This window comes from Micropterus dolomieu, linkage group LG18 (genome assembly GCF_021292245.1).
Source record: "Micropterus dolomieu isolate WLL.071019.BEF.003 ecotype Adirondacks linkage group LG18, ASM2129224v1, whole genome shotgun sequence".
Lineage (NCBI taxonomy): Eukaryota > Metazoa > Chordata > Actinopteri > Centrarchiformes > Centrarchidae > Micropterus > Micropterus dolomieu.
The window spans coordinates 27,677,622-27,701,446 of NC_060167.1; the positions used below are offsets into that span (position 1 = coordinate 27,677,622).

General features: G+C 39.0%; 2 protein-coding genes across 2 annotated transcripts in view; both read left to right on the forward strand.

The window, feature by feature from the left end:
• The window catches only part of LOC123987507 (RNA-binding protein Musashi homolog 1-like), a 26,273-nt gene extending 17,920 nt beyond the window's left edge, over positions 1–8,353 (forward strand). Inside the window, exons 8-14 of the mRNA XM_046076468.1 lie at positions 1,870–1,952; positions 2,207–2,324; positions 3,677–3,757; positions 4,226–4,282; positions 5,447–5,503; positions 5,730–5,884; positions 5,995–8,353. Coding sequence (XP_045932424.1) covers positions 1,870–1,952; positions 2,207–2,324; positions 3,677–3,757; positions 4,226–4,282; positions 5,447–5,503; positions 5,730–5,884; positions 5,995–6,036 — 593 coding nt within the window. The 3' untranslated portion in view covers positions 6,037–8,353. The remainder of the gene's footprint in view (positions 1–1,869; positions 1,953–2,206; positions 2,325–3,676; positions 3,758–4,225; positions 4,283–5,446; positions 5,504–5,729; positions 5,885–5,994) is intronic.
• Positions 8,354–9,161: 808 nt separating this feature from the next.
• LOC123956730 (transmembrane protein 233-like) lies at positions 9,162–11,596 on the forward strand. Its single transcript, XM_046029117.1, has 3 exons — positions 9,162–9,347; positions 9,906–10,040; positions 11,136–11,596. The coding sequence occupies exons 1-3, from the start codon at positions 9,162–9,164 to the stop codon at positions 11,145–11,147; spliced, it is 333 nt and encodes a 110-aa protein (XP_045885073.1). The 3' UTR covers positions 11,148–11,596.
• The last annotated feature ends 12,229 nt before the right edge of the window (positions 11,597–23,825 follow it).

The following is a 23,825-nucleotide window of genomic DNA, read 5'->3' on the forward strand; positions in this document are numbered from 1 at the left end:
TTGCTTGGCAGGGGACAAGGTTGCATGTGATGTGGATGAAGTCCTCTAGCCGGATCCAGCAGAAAGACGTGATGCTGAGGCAGAATGAATCTCTCATTCACTTTGATTTTGCATCTGCAGAACATTTTTGAGTGTAATGTGCTTTTCATTTAGTTTTCTTTGTTCTTTGGGCTTACAGTTCTGTATTTTTATGCAAGTGCTGATATACAGATATTCCGTACTGTAATACTTGCAGTACTTACAGCATACTATATATTTACTGTACTAAGTTGTGATTACTATACTTCTTAAATTGGAAAATGTTTTTCCTATATGCAAAAAACATTTTCTGTAACTACATATCCTGGATGCTGTGTTCTCAGTTTTATAATGTAGTGTCTAAAGAATGCTCTGTAGTGTTTTACATATTGTCTGGCTGTGTTTATGCTTTGAAAGCAGTGTTTGATTTTGAGCGCTGATCACATGGTTTTGAGGCGATTGTTTGATTTTGCCAGAAGAGTCAGGGGTTTTGTGAATGTAGTTTAAAGATTGGGTTTTATGTTTAAAGTTTTGAGAAAATGGATGAAGGTTTCAAGAAATGTGTCTTAGCAATTGTGAAAAACTGTAATATGTGTAGACGCGGGACACCTACAAAACATAGTACCTGGGTGAACGTCCATGAAAACAAATGCACATTCTTTTGTCTTTCCACTGCTCTCGCCTCCCCTTGTTTCATTTATCCCTGAGTCAGAAGTAAAGCGCCCGCTGAGGGTCGAGATACGGGGTCACGATGGTTACAGGCTAGGATGTAACTTAATGAGACAAGTGAGGAAAGCGGGAGAAGGAAGAGAGTATGGTGAAGTTAGAGAAAATTGGGTGGGATAATTGGTAGAGGACAGTAAATCTGGGCTCAGGTTTTTCGGCAAACGACGCCCCATCCCTGCTCCTCCGTGATGCCAGCAGCTTACAGTTTTTTTACAATTGTTTACACACAAAATCTTTACATGTCACGCGATTTTTTTAAACCTCTCACTCAAAGAGCAAAACCTCACCTCAAATCTCCAAAACCATAAGCTATTTCTCACCCTTTCACTCAGTTTTCAATTGCATAAAGCACTACACACAATTCTCTACCTAAGACACAAAAATCTAACAGGAAGTGACTTGCTTTCCTTTTCCAAACTCAACCAATCAAAATGCTACACTTATTCACGAGGTCACACACACACTCCTCACATGTGCAAACACTAACTGTTTAACTGATCACTAGCCAATCACTGCTTTAGTATACAGTAGACCTATACATAGGTCAAAGGTCAGATAACCTGTTTTGAACAATGGATGCCAACAATAGACAGAGAGCAAGGGGAGTTGGAGGGAGAGGCAGGGGACGACAACAAGGACAACAACTTTTCAGCACAATTTAGCACATTACTTTCACTCTAGAACGCTGTATGGAAATGTACACATAAGCCTATGAAAGACAAAAGAGCTTTAGATTTAGAACAACAGTGTGTACATGGTATAACCAATAATTTACTATTATTGCCATCTGATGCAAATGCTTCAGGCATGTTGCATTTTGTGTGAGGTGTTTTGGGAATTGTGTGTAGAGTTTTGAAAAAAGGAGACATAGTTTTTTTAAAAACGTGTGTAAGCAGTTGTAAAAAAAACTGTAACTGACGCAGTGCGTAGCCATGCGTGGCGTGTTCCGATGTCGTCAGCTCCTTGTGTTAGAAATGGCTGATATCCACTCATGGGTAGAGCTTCTGGGATGTCGATTCATCCATTTTCTGTCGACATAACTGCTGAGATCGCCGGACACTGCGAACACGAAAACAATCCGACAGGTCAAATGCTGGAATAAGAGTCTGTTTGTGTGTCTTCCAGGCTTCGGCTTTGTCACCTTTGAGAATGAAGACGTGGTGGAGAAAGTGTGTGAGATCCACTTCCATGAGATCAACAACAAAATGGTAGGCAGTTATACATTTCAGATTTCAGGAACTAAAAGTCATTTAACGAATAGATCTGCAATACATGTTCAGTTTATGTAGTTTAAAATGGTCAAAAAGGCTGTGAGCGCTATCCACTCAGCGATATAAGAATTAACTTGAGCCACATTTAGTTTTCTGGCAGGGTGTGTTTGTTTACGAGTCCTGTTGTGTCTTTAGCGCAGTATTTTCACTGAACTTATGAATGGACACTGGTTTGCTATGCTGTGCCTCAGGTCGAGTGTAAGAAAGCCCAGCCCAAGGAGGTGATGACGCCGACAGGCTCAGCCAGAGGCCGCTCTAGAGTGATGCCTTATGGGATGGATGCATTCATGCTGGGCATCGGCATGCTGGGTAAGCTCCAAACTCAAATATACCTGAAGCAAATACACTGTACCGAAAGCATATATAAATGCAGTGTATTTAAGAAAATAAGAATTGCTCTTAGATCCTACCATTAACTGAGAGGCCTCCTTAAACATTTGCTTCATAAGGTGGTTAAGAGCAGAAGCGTAACACAGACATAAAGGACAGAAATATATACGTAATATCACAATTTGTAATGTAATATATAAATTAAAGAGTATATAATTGAAAGAATTTGAGTTATTGCTGGAAAGAAATTCTAATTCTTGTTATTCAAAATACAGGCCTGTTTTAAAGCTGTTTACACTCTATATGTAACAATACTTTACAACATCAGAGAAGTGTGATTACCATTTGAATGTTACTCAGTGATGACACATTTTTTTCCACCTTTAAATTTTATCTACATCTTAGTCCAGGTCAGTAGAGAGCTCTGAATCTTTGTGCTGCAGTATAGAAACGAAACGGACTCCATGTTAAGAATGTCTTCTATGGCTCGTCACGTTATATTTCTTGACTTCACCTGTGAAAGGTTGAAGAAAACTGAATCCAGCTGACTAGAACTGAAACTGGCTTCTTACTTTTGGTCGATATTATTCTCTGAGCTGAATCTCACGCGCACACCTCCAGCGAATACAACTGTAATATATCAGAAATTTAGAGGTCACAGCATGAAGGGCAACACACTGGAGTAAACTATCTTTTTTAAAACATTCTCATTGAGAAAACAAACTGAGATCTGTGTCATTTGTGGTTAGTTGGCTCCCTCTGCTGGACATATGACACTGCACCCTACAGTAGTCCCCACTGTAGAGGTCGATTACTCATCAAGTCTGGTTCATTGGTAATTCCTCTGTGGTGAAGCTGACCCATAAAGAAATACATATGTCCCCAGTAGATGACTTGATCCAGAGCTTCACTGTAAACTCAAAATATTCAGTGGTTTATTTAAATGAACCCGGGAAGAGAAAAAGAGAACCTATACACCATGTAGTTCATTCTTAATAATGGCTGGGTTTTGTAGTTTTTTTCAAGAAATTATATAAAATATATATATGATGATATGATATATGATGATTATGTAACATCACATAATGACAATCTTCTTGCATGTTGGGATGTTTTCTTTAGGTGAAACTGGTTTCCTTCTAATCGCTAATCATAGTATATGCTTAAGAAGTAGCAGTTTAGTATTTAGCTCCAAACTAATTGCTCTACATATTGAAGATTTTGGTGTCTCTGTAGGTTACTAATTTTTTTTGTTAATCACAGATCAATCTTCATGTCTTCACGCGTTGTTATTCTGTTCTATTCAAACTGATTATTATTTTAAATTACAGGCTACCCAGGTTTCCAGACTACTACCTACACCAGCCGCAGTTACTCTGGGATCGCTCCTGGTTACACTTATCAATTCCCAGGTGAGTCCACACATCCATCCAACATTTAATTCACTCTCTGTTGGTCTTCTAACAGGGAGAGGAGAAAGGTCAGAGGGTACAGGCTGTAGCATGTAGTTGATTCAGCTGTGAGGTACTGGGGGTCATGAAATGTGTGCGAAGAGCCTTTGTAGATTTAAGTTCAGTTGTTCCTGTATGTCTTTCCAAACCCTGCTCCTTCTCTAAAATGTCTCCTCTTGTCTATTATTTGCCTCTTTTCCTCTTATATTCCTCTGTTTATTTGATCTACTTATGTAACTCCCTTTCACTGGGCTGCATTGCCCCTCCTCTTCCTTTCCTCCTGCCGTCCTGCCTGTCCTAATAGCAGACCGTCCAAGTTAGTGTTTTGTTGTGTGCTGAATGTCTGTATGTATGTGGCTTTGTAGTCTGGCCGGTGGATGTTGACTGTATTTACAAAGCACTCTCTCTCTTGACCTTCTCTGTTTCTAGAATTCCATTTAGAGAGGACCCCCCTCCTGACATCATCCCACCCCCCTGAGCTGACAGGTCAGTGGCTCCTCGCTCCTCATTAGGTCCTGAGAGAAACAATAAGTTACTCAGCAGCAGAGTCAAAGGAAACTGCTGGCAAGAAAGCGAATAAGCGCATTTACCCAATTGTCAAACTGTCCCTTTAAGTTTCACGTAAACTGACTTGTTCTTCGATGCAAATAGCCAGGTAGTTAACAATGAACCTTTACTCAGGTGATAAAAAAGGCAACCATTGCAAGATGCTTTGAAGCTTCCTGCAGTTACTCCAGTCAAATGTTTTTTCAGCTGCTTAGAGAAGTGTGTCTTCCTGTGACTCTACAAATGATCCTTTAACAAAGTGCTTTATCTTACCACTGGCGCTAAAAGTTCCTGGCAAAGATTTCCTCGTAAAAGCTGTTCACAAAGCTACTGGGAGCAACTTTTACTGAGAGAAGTCCTAAGCTAGGAGAAGGGGCGGGGTAAAATGAAATGATTTATTTTTTATTTTTTTCAATTTAAAATTAAAGTGAAATAAAAAACAAAAAGTTTTTTCTCTTTCTCTATATAAAAAGTTGAATACATTTTTAAAAATAACAATTGAAAGAAAGCATTAAAATAAGAAATAAAAATTCAGTTGACATTAATTTGAAATACATAAAAAAAAAAATTGAATCAAATAAAAGAATGTAATTAAATTAGCAGCATCTGCGTAATTTATGAGCAGATCTTTACTGACTCAGTTGTCTTCTGTACTGCTCGTAGTTTCTCTCAGACACAGGTTAAAATGCTTTGAGAATTGCTCTTAGATCCAGAATTTAGGAATCACTAGGATTGACACTTCCCTTATTTACCTTACTCAGCCAGTTATAAGTATAGTTATTACTATAAGCCTTATGATGTTTTGTGAATATGGCTGTACACCGCCATCTAGAGGCTGTGAATTGTATGTGCACCTTTACTTGAAATTGTCGTCCTCCTTGTTTTTTTTATCGCAATCATTATTTTGTTCCAGCCTAAAGTCAGATTTCATTGTATGCAATATTATTGGTGCAGTCGTTTTTTTAAGATTTTACCCTCTCCACTGGTTGGATTTAAATCAGATAACAGATGTTTGAGCTGTAGATTGTTACTCGTGATCTGATGTGAGAGCAATCCACAATGAATGTCATCTGTGCAGTGATTTGCTCTGTTTGTAACCCTCAGCCATTCCCCTGACTGCATATGGACCAATGGCAGCAGCCGCAGCAGCAGTAGTTAGAGGTATGTGTGTGTGTGTGTGTGTGTGTGTGTGTGTGTGTGTGTGTGTGTGAGAGTGTGTGAGACATGCTGAGACAAAGGATGTGTGTACTTGTGTGTATGCTCGCCTTAGGTAGAATGTGTGTACAATTTCCAGCTTGGACAAATAAAAGAATATTTTTAGACCTGTATGTGTGCGCACGAGAAGCCCTCTAGTGCTGAAACCTGACTTGTCTCCTCTGTCTCTAAGGCTCCACCCCTTCACGCACAGCTGGTTTCCTGGGAACCAGCAGCCCTGGACCAATGGCTGAACTGTATGCTGCAGCCAATCAGGACTCAGGAGTCAGCAGCTACATCAGCGCCGCTAGTCCCGCCCCTAGCACAGGGTTTGGCCACGGTCTAGGGGTAGGTCACACATCCCCGCTAACCCGCACGCACTTGAACACATGCTTGGGTGCACATATTATTCACAAAGCTAATAGAAAGCGTATCCACTCTTCTCTGTGTATCCTCAGGGCCCTCTGATTGCTACTGCGTTCACTAATGGCTACCACTGAGAAGACTCAGGTCGCTGGAGATGGGAGGGCCTCTCCTCTGCTGATGAGCCAATCAACATGCTGGCTGCCCACTGATGGCACAGCCTGATTGGCTGGCTACAGGCTCTACCAGGCTTTCCCGGCTGCCTGTGGCTACACCCACCGACTGAATATCTTTTTAAATCCTGAACTCTGTTTTGCTGTACTAATCTCACTTCAACATAACGTCCCTGTCTTTCCTCTTTTGTCCTCATGTAGTTTAATAACTAGATCCTCCCCTTCTGTTATCCATTATTTTCTTTTGAAGCTGAGAAAAGAAAACTGCAAAAAGAAAAAAAAAATCTCTGAAGAAACGTTTGTCATCTTCGACAAAGACACAGAGGACTATTTTGAGTTTTTTTTTAATTATTGTTATTTTATTTCAATGTGATATGTCGTTTCATCATGAAATCCTTCAAAGCTGTTACTGATGTGAACAGAGAGAGAAAAAAGGCGTGTGAGATGGGTGTTTGTCTGAAAAACCATTTTTAAACGAAGGAAGAACAAAATCCAACAAAGCCCTTTTTTTAACTCGAGCATCACGGAAACATGAAAAAAAAACAAACTAAAATGTATATTTTGGTAGTCTTTAAAAACAAAACCTTTGTAATATTGTTATTAATATTGACATAATAATAATAATCTGTAAGGTATTTTATTCTGTAATTGGTTTTAAAGCAATGTTTTTATGTCTTCCTGTAAGATATTGTACATAGACGTTGGGAGGGGGGGGGGGGGTTGTTACTGAACCGGCTGGCATGTCATTGGTTGGTTTGGAAAGGGTTAACAGCAACTTGACTGGATGTCATCTACTACTATGTGTCACCTCACTACGTTTTATCAGTATGCATACGGTATATGCGTACGTTGTTGGCCAGTCTGCTCCAGATATGTTTCAGCGCAGCGCTGTCGACCATGGCTGTTGAGAGATAAAACTTCCAGGAGTCTGTCTGGCATATTCGTTCAGTTAAAATAAGACTTCTTTTACAAAGGCATCACTCTGTTTTGCTTTGCTTCTTGAAAAAAAAAGCAACTCTTGACTTTTATCATTTTAACACCGTGATGAACCAGATTTTTTTCATCTTCATGAAAACTACTTCAGATGAAGATGGTGGGCGACGGGAATAATCACAACCGTAAACAGGAGAAATCAGGGGTTCACAGGGCCGGGGGTTGACTTGACTTCCTCTTTTTTTGAAAATATTATATATATTTTTTTGCGCGATTCACTTCTTAATGTTTTTGTTAATTGTTTTCTCTTTTATTTTTATTTTTTAATTTCTTTTATGCGGTGTGTTGTCCACCGTGAAAACAAATGAAGGACATTCTCAGAGAAGCAATTGTAGAAAACATCACAATCATGGTCTGTCCTCTTATCACTATTGAAGGTGCATGTGATTGCGTCTGAGTGTGTGTGAGTGAGTGTTTGTGCGCATACATCAAGGTGTAATATGGAACTACTTTTGGCAACGAAGGGGCATTTCGATTGCCTTTTTTTTTGCTTTTTGGTACTGAAAAACGAAGAAAAAAAAAAAAGATCGCCCTGTTCCATTTTGGCTCATCTGCTCCTCTCTCCCCTGCCTCCCTCCCATTTCATATTAGGTTTAATAAATTTGTGCTCCTCTGGAACCAACATATTGTTTATATACAGTTGCTGCTCCGTGTAGTGGTGAACAGAGGGGGCTTGGGCAGGGAAACAGAAATGGAACAGGGTCTCGCTCCCGGTCGGCTCTGATACAGGACCTCAGTGCAGACAACGCTGGCTGGCAGGAAAAGTCAAAAAGCTGGAACAAATTCAATGTTTTGCAAAAACAAGCAGCCTATTTGATGTTCAGCACAGCAGAAAACTTCCTGATCCAGCCAGACGCTCCTCTGTCAGACCGCCTGGGACACGACATAAAACTACTGCTGGACACCAACACTGTAACTTTTTAACTTACAATAAAGCAATAAGTTATTTTTTACCTTACAAATGAAAATACTACTATTATTGGTAATAGCAGACGGCGTGTGGATAATTCTGCGGCATTTAGACTTATTTTCAGAAAAAAAAAATAAACTATATTTTTCTGTTTTGAGATCTTGTTCCCCTTGTATATTGATTTTAATGATGTCTTTTGTTGTGATGTAAGGACAAGGGCCAATGCTTTGGATGGAGCTTGTAGCTCTACATGAGCTCAGTTAAAGTTTAAGATTTGGGCTGTCCCCTGCCAAGCTTTACAGTAATGCTTTTCTTTTTTCCTTGTTTTATTTTTCTGATAATTTCAATTTTAAAATCCTAATAAATTATTCTAAAGCATTTGATAGTGATTGCTTTTTTTGTTATTATACACTGACAATATGTGTAGACCTAACTGCAATGGCACGCAATCTGAGGTGCAAACGTTTTGCAAACCTGTTACTTGATCCACAGATCTCTCACATCAAACCGCATGTTAAACATACATACAGTGGATCATTTTCTTACTTTAATGTTACAGTCTTGAGATATTTTATGAAAACTCCCTAAAGGAGATAAATAGTAGTGTTATTAAGGCAAAAAATGTGCTGTTTGCCTGATAGTTTGAATAGTTTTCTTCTGTTTTAAATTGAAGTTCAGCACTTTCCAGAGACGGATAGGCTACATGGTGCAGCAGAAGCTCTGACCCGTGTATACTGTAAATGATTTACTGTGTTAAATCCATTCATACACGTTACATGACACTGAACTTTTGACAGGGATCATATCCACGTATCGGCATGTTCTGTAAGGTTCCAGCAGTGGTAAACAGAGTCTGATTCCTCACACTTCACCTCAGGACAGTGTCCTGGATGGAGGCCAGCAGGGTGAGTGATCCCTTCCTACCTCTCCCCTGCTCCCTCTCTCCCAACAAACTTAATTTTTACCCCCGGCTTTGAAAGAGGATTAGAACCAACACACAACATATCTGACTTATCAACCAGACTTTTGAACTTCTGATTTCAAACTCAGTTTCAGACGTCGGACTTCAACTCCCCCAGGTTGGATTTGCGTCCTTTCAGGTCATATGTGCAGCTTTTTTGTAACTTTTCACCCTTTCTAATTTGGGTGTTTTTCACCACTGACTGTTTCATTGCTGTCAGGTACAATGGCTCTTGGAGTGCTTAATTCGCAAGTGAAAAGTTCCCTGAGTGGGAGTGCATTTTTTGACCGCGGTTCTATAGAGGAAAAGGAACCCCCACCTCCACTCCGTAGCTACCTTTGTTTGACTATTTTAACCTGCTTTTGTCCTGCATACCCCGTCAACATCGTGGCCCTGGTCTTCTCTATCATGGTGAGCATGGACTGCGTAGCTTGGCTTAAGCTGACAGCGTTTCCTCATACATAGTTTTTGTGTTCGGACATGTTGTGTTGTCAGTACATGTGTTGGACACTAAGATGTAACCCAGACACACACACAGCTGTTCTGCCTGTCAAACAAACCTAACTTGATCTACCATTTTGGAAAAGGAAACTAAATGTCCATGTTGCAAACTGATATAAACATTCAGTTAGTGGGCAAAAAGTGAACCACTGTTAACACTGTTCCCAGACTGGTAACCAGTCTGCAGGCCTGCAAAGTTTTGTTTTACCAACATTTTAAAGAATAAAACTGAACCATTAAACCATGTGGCCAGGTCCATGCAAAACAAGATAGAAAACCCTCAGATAGCACTTTAAAGTTTCCAAAAATGTGGTTAGTTTAAACTCATTATCTGCCACTCTTGGAGTAAAGGCATTAACTGATCAAATGCTCAGCAGGTTTGTTGGTGTCACAGTTTTTCACATTTGAGGTAAAATCCTCAAATTTATTGACATAGCTTTATGAGTAACAGTGATTTCTTATCCTCAGTCTAGGAACAGCTATTATCGTGGTGACTATGACGGGTCGAGGCGGCTGGGCAGGAACGCTCTCTATGTTGCAGTTGCCTCCATCATCATCGGCCTTCTCATCATTGCCATCTCCTGCATCGTTCATTTTACCACTGTAAGACACATACCTAGGGCTGGAAGTTATGACACTGTGGCAATGTGGTCAGAAAATATACCTTGGCACAATATATATAAACTATTGTGCTATAAAATTACATTTTATGGGGTGGATTTTATCCATACATCTACACACACCTAATTCAAAGTGTACTTTTAAATATCAGAATGTCACTGTCAAATTAATTTGATACCTTTCTGTATATTTATTGTCAAAAAATAAGGACCATAATCACAAGTATTAGTTGCCTATTTCAAAACAGTGTTTTTGTATTTTTAGTTATAATGAGAATAAAAGCGTATATTTTTCCATTATCTCCCTTTAGGGTTCCATATTTACATCACAAAGTGTCCATTTTTAAATACAAGACATAAAATAATCATATGAATAAATTGTGTAAAATATCCATTTTTGGCATGGCTTTCAATCCTGCCATTCTTCATAATAACTCTTTTATTTCAAGTAAAATCACTTTTCATGACAATTTTCACCAGCCTCCCATTTAAATGACCCTATGCCTCTCTTAAGTTAACAAGCAACAACTGCTACCAAATTAAAAAAGTTAGCTCCTGTTACTTGAAAAACATCAATGCCATCCTTATTCTGAATCAACTATCTATTTACAACAGCAGCTAGACAGTCGATCCACAATTACTATGGCATTGTTGTTGCTCTAGCTAGCAGGTGCTACCTGATGGCAATTGTTGAGCTTGTTAACTTAAGGGGTAGGAAGGTGTGTGACTGGCTAATAGGTGAGAGGGTGGTGACAACACCACTGTCATTAAATATGGCATTATGAAATAAAATGTGTCATGAAATAAAAGTAAAATAAAAGGGCTGGCATAACATTCAGTATAGTTTGTGCCAAATATGCCATTGTGATATATGATGTAAAATACAGGACAGTAGAAGAGAATGGATGGGGAAAGCATAATCGTATATGAAATCTGTGATTAGTGTATTATTATGCAAATAAAGTAAATAAGGGTACATTGTACATTTTATAATATGATTCATATCAACCATTAAAATTACTTTTAATGATGTTCTTTAATGTGAGAGTCCTTTGTTTAACTTCTGTTTGTGTTCCAGCTTGAGTTTTAGTGCTGTCGAAGTAGAGAGTGGGGCAGAAGAGAATAAGACACTTGAACAGAAACCTCTGGATGAAGAGGTCTGGATGGGCTCAGGTGGTTGTTTCGTATTGCACCATCTGCCAGTGAAAGGACTCGACTCATGTTTACTTCACTCTGTACGTCACTTCCTCTCATGTTGTGTCTTCTTCATGTGAACAATCAAGGACTACAAAATCTGGTGAATGTATACGTTTCAGTTAATAATGCCAACAATGCTTTGAACTAAGAAGGCAGCTTTCTACAAATGTGTGGAGGAATTAAGGGTTTACAGCAAATTTTCGTTAGGCTGTCACCCCAATAAGAGAAAAATGTATAACAAATTCAATAACAAAAAGAAGAGTGATTGATTAATGGTTTTACAAAAGAAAAAGAAACAATAACCACATTTATGTTCTTAAGCTTTATTAGAAATATTCAGTAATGCCACTGATATCTTGTGCCACAGAATTAATATTCATTATTATTATTATTATTATTATAATGTTTCTGTCTTTGTTAACAATAATAAAATAACTTTGTACATGAGTTTGGTATTTGTCTCATCTAAAGCAACAGAGAATTTACAATATTTTAATCATTACTAGTTAGCCTAAACACATTTCTAGATCATTTCTTGCTGTTCAACAGAGTTTGTGTCTTAAGAATGGTCTGTCTTTGTTTCATTTTGTTCTATTATTCCTGCTTTACTGTAAAAGGGCATGTATCCAATTTAACAATAGGATTTAACACATGAATATCAATTTACTTTTGTAAAGAGTACAGATACTGAAAACGCTTGACTAATATCTTCTGTGGCTCTGAAAGTGAGACTAACCCTTAAAGGAAATGACAAATTCTTCCTCTTACGGATAAAAGGTTAGATGCATATACAATAAAACACACCTTTCTTCAATTCTATACAGTCAGAGTCATTTCACTGACTGTGTTACAATAGGTTTTAGCATTTAGCATGATCCCTGAATTGCTCAGCAATTAGTTGCTGTCATCAGGGTTATCTTGAATTTTTTCTTGAGACTTTTAAAGTATAACAGAAAGCCTGATTTACGAACTTGGGGGTGAGGTTTGGGATATGGGACTGAAAGGAGTATCTTGTCCGTTTCTGCTTCCGATTTTACGATTCTTTTTCAAATCCCCTAACTAAATTGTTGAAATGCCCCTACATACTAAAAACCTTTCTTGGCAACCGTAGGGAATGTATTTCATTTCATTCAGTTAATGTCAATGAGTTTGACTAATCCTGCTGTCACGTTATCTGACTAGTGCCATGCTGTTTCCTGCGTGGATTGCCATGATGCATGGCATAGCTCTAGACCGAGTAAACACAAACCAAAAGAACATATTACCTCTTGCCTTACACCCCATCCCTCTTTTTAATCTTTTATCTTTTAAATTGAAAATGAAGACTGAATGTACAATTATTAGAATTATTTACAGAAGCATGGCCCATTTGAAAGATTTCTTTTCAGCTCTCTTTTGAACCACTTTTGAAGCATCAGCTACAACCTGCCTCGCTCGCAAATGTTCTTGTATTTTGATATGTCATAGTATATCCCAGACTAAATATAGATTTCCCCTCCGTACTGCAAGTTGGCCAGCACGTCATGTGGTCAAGTAGAACTCGCCCTGTTGCGAGGTAACTGAAACATGTGTGTTAAAAAAGGTGGGAGGAAATAAAGTGATGATTCAGATGCGATCTACAGGAGGGTCCTGATGCTGCATGTTCAACCTCATTTTTGACTTCATCTCAGTTTTTTTCCCTGGTTGCTATTGAGCACCAACACTTCCAGATTGTTTTCACACCTCCTTGTGAACCTTAGGGATATACAAATTACACATACATGCTGTACACAAAACTAAATACAATGCACTGTTTGGCTATGTCACATGTGATTTGCAGAATGCACATTTCCCGTCAAACCAATCTTCTGTATGCAGGTGTAATTCAAATCAGTGCTTCTGAAGTAATGAGCCCGCAGCCAAGTTATTCTATTGCACTTGGACAAATTAGTTTTGGCAGTAATCTTGTACTATTATCACCCATTACTTGAAAGAGAAATGCAGCGTGTTTGTAGTGCAACCTCTTTGATGTCACACCAAAGCAAAACTCGAGAGAACAAGATGAAAAATGGAATAAGTGCAGGGATTAGGTGACTTGAAAGCACTTAGTAAGATTATCTAGGGATCAAGGTAGAGTTTGTGACAGGAAACTGATTACCTTACAATATAATGAAGCTCCTTTGTATTCAAAAATCCCCAAAACAAAATATATTAATATAGTTTTCATTCATACATTAAAAGCGCAATGCTTAATTCCAGCTTTGTGAGACTTTTCCTTCTGGGTCAGAATCATTAATTATATTCTTTTCCAGCTCGCATTCACAGCATCAGCTCACCTGGTGCTGGGCTGTTGTGTTGTTAGCTGCACTATAGCCAATACATTTGGAGAGCACTCCATGACTCACATGAAGCGTTCATAAATAGGCCACTCAAGCCAGCTGCTTCCATTAGCAACAGATAGAGCCTCCATGCGTACATATCCCATGACACATTCCTCCCAGGGAGCAGCAGCTTGATCCAGTTTGAATAAATGAAAGAGGATAACTGTGGGAATGATGCAGAGCAGGCAACAAAACATAAACATGCATTCACGTACCTGAAACCCACAAAGGCCCCAAGGATTCACTTTTCTTTCCTGTTTTCTTTTATGTCATTTTATTTCACCCAGTTTATTTTTCTAACAAAGACTGTGTTTCAGTTTTATTAATTACATTAATTGGTCATTTTGGGGCAATGGATATATAGTACATTGAAATATTATCACCTTATAGAATTACTGTGGCAAAAGCATTAGCAAACAGTAGCCCATTTACACAGCCAACAGATCTAGACAGTGTTGGGAAGGTTACTTTCTAAATGTAATAGGTTAACGACTTTAAGTTGTAATAGTAGTGCAACTATTTCAATTACTTTTTCAAAGTAATGTAACTTATTACATTTAATTACTTTTTAATTACATTTCTAGATTTCTAATGAATGTTTTCAACTGTTAACCATTTTTTAAAAGACAGCTAAAGAGGCGATTTAACTGGCAGACGCTGCAAATTCAAACAGGATCAAAAACTTTACTAAAAGCCTGTGGCTGGAAAGGGCAAACAAGGACATTGTGGACATTTTCATAAAGGTAACTATAACCGATTACAGTACATTACATACATTTTTTAAAATAAAATAAAATTGTAATTGAATTATGTAACTAAATTACATATATCTAGGTACTTCCCAACACTGGATATAGAGCATCATTAGCTTTCATTAGCTTTTCTTTGGAGTTGTGTTTGGGTCCGCCTGAGAAATAGAAGTCTTTACTACTCTCCTTTTAGCTCTGTTTTTGTTCTCCACCGTTTCATGAGATAAATATCTGGCTCTTTAGCAGCTAAATTCTCCACTATGTTCACCTCCTAGCTGCCAGAGTAAACTAAAACAGTAAAGCGGCGGGCCAGAAAACCAAAACAATAAGCTTAAAGATGCTAAAACGCTCCGTAGAACCGCAGAGTTGTGTGTTAAATACCTGTGGGTTCATCACCATCCTAATAACGTTAATATAAAATATTGATAATAGCAATTTAACACTCAAGATTTCAATAGTGTTGTGTTAGCTACAGCATGTTCATTACAGTTATATTGTGTAATTTATGATTACATATGGGGATCAAGAGGAAAACTCTACTACTACTAGTACTACTACTACTACTGTTTATTGTTGTTGATACAATGGGTCAGTGAATACCTTTCATAGTCACTTGACAAACTGTCATCACGTATTTGAAGCTGTCTGCCGTTGAGACTCTTTTCACTCCGTTCCTAAATGTGTTGCCACAGTATTTTGATAGTAACGTCTAGACTGATATTGCTTATGCCGACCCATATCGTTGTCGACTTGAAGTGCCAACTACTGATATTATATTATAGACACTGATAGAAGTTTATCTGGACGGTTGTCAAGAGATCTGATTATTGTGCTACCAGGGCTGCCAACTTTTCAATTTAGTTTGGAGTGAGATTCGGTATTGGAGGTTGGTTGATTTTAGGCCTTCTGTGTCATATCCCACCGCAGGGATTGGGGTCATCACTTTTTAATCCTCAGGAATTTTGTTTTAAAAGTTCAACAGCCACATGTAAGTGTAGATGTAAAGCCAAGTCAATAATCATGGTCAGATCAGTGTCATCAAGATACTTGCCAACCTCTAGACGGGATTTTATAGATGAGACCTGTGCAAAAAAAAACTAACTGAAAACACTTCACCACAAATCCTCACGTTAACTTTAGCAGCTGTGCAGCTCACGTTCCCAACAGAGCAAGGCTGTGCTTCAGATTATACATTTTTATATTGCAAAACCGTACCAGCTATGTTACCCGATCATAAACTGTCTGCCACTCACTGCGCGAGAGCGGGTTCGCTTGATTCAGTTAGGCTATAGGCTACATTAGTTTTTGCAATGAGGCGTGAGGCGTGAGGGTGTGTGAAAAGTGTAAATTGCGTGAGTCTCACGCTCAATGTGTGAGAGTTGGCAGCTCTGTCTACTTTATAACAAAGAATCTCATTAGTCTCGGTGTTCTTTGCTCATGAAATGGTGCTATAAAAAATGTTCCACGCCTGAAATAAAATAAGGGATAAAATATTTTATAGTGATTATAGAATTTACTATCATTAATTAATAGAGAAATAATTAATAATGGAAAAGCTATAATTAATTGAGAAATAAGTTAAACTGTATTTTGCATTTAATTAAGAAATTAGATGCAGTTGGCATATTTTTACATATTTCTTTAGCTTGAGCTTTTCCTTTCCTTTCCCTTAATTAATACATTTTAACTATCCACCCTATTGGAGTCACAGTCTATATTTGGAAATCACTGTATTGCAAAGAGTAACCTGTAAGAAATGTTATTTTCTGACGTAATGCAGTTTGTCCTCCATATGTCAGATATGACCTTTGAATACACACGTGGTAGAAAAATCATTGCCACAAACTGGGTCATGAATGTGGCTAATTAGAAAACGATGGATGATTTATTTTGTAGTCGATATTGTCGCAGCACAAATAATTGCTGTTAATTTACTCTATATGGAGATCTATAGCTGTACATGAAGTGCTGTGTATTGTGACGTGAGACAAATAAGACATAGCGTGTGCTGGACACCTAGGTGAGACGGACTGATTTTTGTTTGTGAATGAAATGTCCTGCAGTTCTTTAGATCTATTCTGAAACATTACACTTATCAACTTTTTGTGTGTGGGAGTGTTTCAGCTGGAAGAGTTGTTTCTAGCAGCCACCGATATCTGCATGCAAGCAGTGTACCAAGTGCTAAGATTACAAACACTGCAGTGTAAAAACAACCAGGCTTGTCTGTGGGAAGTAAAGGAGAACGAGAGAATGAATGGAAAATAACTGGGTCGTTGTTTCGCCCGTATATTAATCAGAAACTAAGACATTAAAAGACATGGGGTGAGATGTGTTCATTAAAGCTTTATGTTTACATTTAGACAGGCAGTGGATTTTGTTCTGCAGACACACACAGTTGCTGGTTTATTTTAGGTTTGATATGATATTATGCAGAGTCCTGGGCCTGTGTGTTCTGTCCCAAAATGAAAGAGTAAATCTCTGGGATTTCAAAAGAAATTTGGTAATAATGAAACTCCATATGATGCTGTCGCTGAAATCAAATGAATCACAGCTGTCTAAGCAAAATCTTTTCATTTCAGTATTAAAGTAAATGAATAAATAAAAATAATAATACAAGAAACTATCAGTTTTTGTATCTTTACAGACACAACATGTCTAGAACTACATACATATGGAAGTCAAGACTGGCAATTATATTTTAGGGCATATTAAGCTTCACTGAAGATGGGTAAGTAAAGCACACACTAAAAACATAACACATTCAGGATATCTTAAGTAAACAGGTTATTCAAGACACAGGGTTAACCATTTTAATTTCCTAAACTTTTTCCTGAATTTTTCCTGTATTAAGTTACACCTTGATACAACCATTGATCTATTTAATCTAAAGCTCATGTAGGTTACTGACATTTCCATTTCAGCAATGACATCCTTCAATTTGTCAATTGACAGTTAGAAGGCTACAGATTAAATCCAGCGAGTCTCGCTGGTACTTGGAATATATTTCTTGCTGGACTATAAGCGACACACCTCTCAACACAACGAAAGTCTCAAATGATGTGATTTAAGGACAGAAGGACGGTGACTTGTGAATCTTTATGTGAAAGCAAAACAAGTGCTGGCTGTCTGGAAGCTTTTATCTTCGCTATTTCAAAACAGACCTCTGCCTGTATTGTTTCCTGCAGTCTCGGCATACTAGAGTTTCACAATCTGGCAGCAAAACAAGAGTAGAGAAAGGTTTCCCACCCACATATTTTCAGTGATTGTATTAATCAATCCACGAGTGCATGGCATTTATATTTATGTCAGCCAGATGACATATTTTCATTCTTTCCCCCGTCTTTCTTTCGTCTCATCTTATAAGAATACCTGTGTTTGCCGTCACGTTTTGGGAACTAACAGAGAGTTGTGTCCTGCCTACGCACGGCCAGTTTGTTTTGCATTAGATTCTCTCTCGAAATAATAACTGACTTTGATCACAAATCCTGGCATTTTGGCTAACGCGTGTGACTGTGAGAGAGCTAGACTGCCAGTCTCACAGGAAATCGACATACAGCCTTATCTGTCACATTTACAGTAAGTTAGCACAAGCTGCCTGCATGTGTTTGCATTTTGTTGTCTTGACATTAATCACAGTTTATGTTAATAGTTTGCAAAATGATTGATACCTTTAAAATGGACACTGCTGACATTAACTTCAATACTTTAATGCAGGCCGACAGTTCCAGAGGGAAGCTGCAGAGAGTTGATTTCCCCCCCCCCCCGTGAAGCTGGTTAGTTTACAAAGTTGTCTTCCAAAGTCAATTCAATGTTACAGCCTGAAACTGGTCTTGACTCGCCAGTAATAATATTTTTGGCCTGTAGAGGGGCCTCAAGCCAATCCTTCCATGTTCTCCCTAGTGCTGATCCTGCCTTCCTCTGACGTAAACAGTAAACAGATTTGGGTCAATAAGCAGACTGTAAGTTCATGGTTTTCAATGAAAGAAAGCAGAACATTTAAAGCCAACAGATACAACACGTGTGTTTGTAAAGAACACATATGAAGCTACTTCCACAGAGAGTCTAAAAAAATAACAACACAAGCAGGTAGTTTGGACAAAAAAAAAAGTTATTCTAATTATTCTAGAATAATTAACTACAAGTTCCCAAACTCATCCAAAAATAAAACATTTTTTAAAAGTAACATGGTAGTACAGCACTGTTCAGTTCCCTCAGAATTGTTGTTGTTTACAGTGAAGATGCAAAAAATGTTAATAGCTTCTGATTGCTTCAACAAACCAACAAATCAATTTGAAAATAAATTAGACATTTTCTCAAAGTTGATGGAATGCATCAAATTGTATAAACAGTTTGCTGATTACTCCTCTGCATTTTGTTTTGTCTCTCTGTCAGGTAGACATAATGCCATCTTGCTCTGTTAATTTCCAAAGTCTTCCACAGTAAACAACAGATTCTGGCTGGCTTCAACTGCATGTGAAAAATCACCACTCCTACTGTATTATTTTCTCTGAAATTACTGCACTTTGCTTTAAATTTAGGTCACATTTGGATTAAACCTACCACTAAAACTAGTTTGTTTTTGGAAAGCTAATGACTGACTTCTCATTGACATTAAAAAAAAAATAATTCTTTGGCTTTCTCCTTCTTCCACACCAGCTAGATGTTTGGCATTAGTCACAATGATGCCTCAGGAGAGACAGAAAAGGATCATCAATCTACCGCACAAAGCTCTGATGAAAACGTTTCATTTGCAACACAACAATTGTTTCAGCCCTTGTTTTCCCTGGAAACCCTGCCACAATGATAATTCTGCAGCTTACTTACATGTGAATCAGGCCTCGTTAGAGTATTGATCAGAGACGCTAAAGGGTAGAAAGGGTAGGTAATGATTTTACAAAGTTTAAACATGCAATCTAGTTTATTTCCAATTTGTGAGCTTGCATTAATGCCAATTCATTTACATCTAAATATGAATTCCAGGGGTTTCAAGACCCCCAAAAGGTCCATCATTAGCAGAACCAGAGGAGATGGGGCGGGGGGCTGGAGAAAATGCAAGCAGCATCAGGATGGAAAAAACAAAACTGAAACATCCAGAGGACTTGGGCAGAAATGTAAAAGTTCCAATTTTGGAAATGTACTGGGTGTACCATTTATAGGAAAATAAAATTCCCTCAATTGAGCCTTAATGTGGGTTCCTCTCATAATAGCTGAGCGTGCCTCCCTCTGTTCCCAGTTCCCTGTGTTGGACAGCTTGAATCATTTGTTTGGCCATAATCTGCACTGCGAGGCCGAAGTCATTGTTTTGTCTGACAGGCGGCTTTGCTTTTACCCGTAACAACCCCCCCCCCCCGACTCCTGTCTGCACCCACAGCCCTGTGCAATTAAATCCAACCCGTTCCCCTCTTCCCTACGCTTGATATCACTGCTGACATGCACTAGCACAGCCCCCTCCCCGCTCTCTCTCTCTCTCTCTCTCTCTCTCTGTGCTACTGGAGAGCTCTCTCACAAGCAAGTGTGCAGTCCTGCCTCGTCTTCAGCTGTTTGTGTGTGGCGCAGCAGAGCAGATGGAGACGTAAAGGAAGAAGGGGGAGACAGATGCAGAGATGAGGGAAAGGGAAAGAGCATGGTAGACGGCTGAAGGTGGGAACTGTTATCTATGTTCAAGAAACGGGAAAATGCAGGATGACTGAATTCTACAGCTGATTATTTATTCAGATGACAAACTGTTGGCTGGAGTCTGTGCGGTAAGTGAGCAACTAGTATGAACCCAAGACTTTGCTCTGGCAATTGACAGCACACAAAATTCAAAAGTCTCTGCATTTCAGAGAGCTGAAGTTAACGTCCAGACAATATGAAAGATGTTTTTTTCCCAAGCCTTGATGTGTGACATAATTAGACAATGAATTGAACAATGATGCACAAAGGAGATCTCTAGTTGTGACTTCTGTACACTCAGACTCTCAGGGGGAAGTTTCAAATTGTTTGTGATGAATAACATAATCCATAATCCATAATCTTCTAAGAGTCAAAGAGCGGAGGCTCCTCTCCACCCGAGGGTTGAAGGCTGCACCAAAGATCAAACACTCTGTGGCTTTATCAAATCCACCTATCACACTCTGTGGGCAGCCAGGTTTCCAGTGACAGTTGTGGGGGCATGAAATTCACAGAGGCAGGGGAATCGGATTAACAGATCAGACTGATTGATAAGAGGTGTGTGTGTGTGTGTGTGTGTGGGTGCGTGTGAGATGGTGCCGTCACTTGCATGCAGATGTTAGTGTTTTTTTAAGTAAAGCATTTTAGCAGGGTTTCCCAACAGTTCCTGGCAGACCTTTTTGTGTGCGACAGCTGTGTGTAACCCAGAGAAAGAAACAGACAAACAGATTACAGACCGGCTGAAAGAATAGGAAGAGAGATGAGTGAATAATTTAGCTGGGTTTCATCCTTGTGACTCACAAGCTTTGTTGAGGAGTTTTTCTCACAGGAAGTGACTGCACTTGTGCTATTAGTTGAGTGTAGAGCAAAACTTAATTGAGAATAGGGCCACCATTCTCGAGCTTTGAGGATATTTTTTCTAATTGCACATTAAGGCCAATAAAAACTCCCACTCTCCCACGCCCTGCTGCACATTTACCATATCCCAATGGTTTTTACGATTCTCTGTTGAAAAATCAATACAGCTAACATGGTCAATACTTTCAAATGACATTACACCTGTACGTTAAGTGTACAGAATTTAATCCAACTTCACTTTATAATGACAGAAATGTTGCTGCTCTGCCAGAAATTCTTGGGAAGAGATCACCACATGTCACCTTTTCATGGCAATTAATGGTGATAGTGTTAGCAAAATGAAATGACAGGTGTTAAAGTGTACAGTGACTTTACTGCCGTACATTCAGATACTCAAACCAGATATTTTCTTTGATAAATTCTCAGAAGATACTTCTATTTTTCCAAGTGGTCACAAATACAGTCACTCAGCAAGTATTTTTCTGATGTTTGGCTATTTTTCTGATGAGGCTCAAAAAGCACTCTCCAGGTAAATGCTCTTCACTCACTTTAGCACAAGTTCATCGTTAACTATTCACACTACAAGAGCTATTCCAATGTAAATTTATGGATATGCTAATTTTAAAAAATGAGAAAACAATGGGAGTGAATTTTCAATCTCGTTCCTGACATTGTGCGTCTGTATTAGCATGTACTGCAGATGTTAATTTGAAGCATTTGGAAGAAAGATGAGCACATCAAGTGTGTAGACATGGGTGTGGAGCTGCGGGATCGTGCATCTGATTTGACACAGAATATTATTATTTTGGTGAATCAACATGAACAGTGCAAAGCGCAGTCGCACTTTTGGTGTGCAGTCAGAAGGCTTGCAGAGCACAAGTGGCGCACATAGAAATGGGATAGGATTGGGAAGAAGCCATTATCATTACCATTATCTTCTGGTTTGGAGCTAGTAACAATCCCAAACATTGATACTACAGTGCATACTGACTGTAATGGACTGCAGTGTCCAGATCAGCATCTTTAAAGAGGAAAGCATATTCTTGTGTGTGAAATGCAGACTGGCATGTGTCAAAATACAGCAGTCAGTGAGTATTGCAGCAGTGTAATGGTGGATCTGAAACAGAAGAATCTATCTGAGGGTGGCCAACATCATCATGGCATGATGATGGTTTGCAATGTGTATCTTCCCCGTCGCCTCCAAGTTTCGATTAATTCTGATGCAACCATTACTCCTCTGCTGGAATGATGCTAATTTGATTCAACACAACTTTACTACACAATACAAACTTAAATATAACTACAAGGGCACAGAAATCCACCAAGGCAGGTAGTCCACTCAAGATATGCAAGAATTCCCAATAATTTCGGATCAACTCCAAAATTTAATGAGTTTTTCCTTGACACGTGCTACATCCTTCCACCAAGTTTCAATAAAATAGGGCCAGTAGTTTATCCATAATCCTGTTAACACGACAAACAAACACACGGCACCATAACCTCCTTAGTGGAGATAATAATGAAGCTTCTAACCTAGATGGCCACAAAATTAGCAAATAATGCCGGACCTGCATTTCCTAACAAATGTATAATTTATCAAATTATGTAAACTATATGACATGCAGTAAACCCGGGGCTTTTGCCCACTTTTCCCATTTGGTAATCCAGCCTTGCCAACCATGTGCCAACTGTCTTCATGTTTTCATTCCAACCAAAAACTGGATGGAATGGAAACCTGCAGACTGTTGGCTCTCCATGGCACATATTTGGTCACCCCTGATCTGTACTTCGCTCTGCTGTTGTTATTGCTGGAATCAGAATAAAAACGTATTGTTGCTGTGCATTAAGATGTGTCTGATGGTTGAAGAATTACAAAAACTGTCTTTTTCATTTTGGTCACTCATTTATTTTGACACTGAATGCCAGACACAAACACTGAAAGGTTTCTTTGAATGGTCTGTCTCTGACCAGGTGACACCTGCTCAGATGTAGCCATGTGACAGATCGATGATGGACCTAATAAATGTTGATACATTATGTTATTAAGATTGATGTGTTAACTGAGTGACACAGGGCTTGTTCCTATGTCTTGTCTCATCCTCTGCTTGTGTTCCTTGTGTTCTTCTCTTACAGACACTGGTAGGCATTTGCTGGAATCGTAAGCAGTGTTTTGATGTGAAATCAACATTGCCAGAAAGTGCCGCAAGGCTCATCTGTATGGCGGCGCGGTGGTGTGTCACCCTCAAGAAGCGAAAAAGAAAAACAGAGCCTTGAGGAGTAAACATTCATCACTGCAGTGAGAGGTACATGCTGCCTTTCCTAATCTAAATAATCATTAAAACACAATGTGCATTTTTTTACCTCACAGTACCTAAGCCATTTGACTATATGATGGGAATACTGTAAGTTAAGGCCATCTGTCAACAGATGGATTCAAGCTTCTACAAATAAGTCTTGAATGAAGACATTGGTGATGCTCAGTCTCACTCATTCCCTAATAATGAACTAAGAACATCATGGAACCAACTTAAAATCTAAAGTTGACCAACACTGGGCACTGCTGTCCAGTCCTCATTATGGAATTTGAAGAGAGCATGACAGGACTGTCCACAGCTGCGTTGGTGGCCATCGCCTGCAACGCATTTGTTGCCATCCTCCTCCTCCTTCTCTGCCTCATCCTCTACCGAGCCTGCAGGGTCCCCTCCAGCCCAGAGAGGCTGCCAGTGCTTGCTCCGGGTGAAGGAGAAACCCAGCAGTTGAACGAGCACAAGTACTTGTTGACCTCCTGACTGCAGAAGGATGAGTCAAATGTAGCAACGAGTGATGGATTGGAGCACGCCTCCACAGGAGAGGGGACTGAGGGGGCACTGGTACTGACGGCAAGCAACAATCAGGCTTGTCCTTCATAGTTTTTAAAGTCAGCTGCCGAGCTGATAGCAGACATGGTGGATT

Excerpts from the sequence above, each read along its gene's own strand:
- LOC123956730 (XM_046029117.1), top strand. The coding sequence starts at position 9,162 with ATGGCTCTTGGAGTGCTTAATTCGCAAGTGAAAAGTTCCCTGAGTGGG. Across the intron at positions 9,348-9,905 it reads CCCTGGTCTTCTCTATCATG|TCTAGGAACAGCTATTATCG; the intron begins GTGAGCATGGAC and ends TCTTATCCTCAG.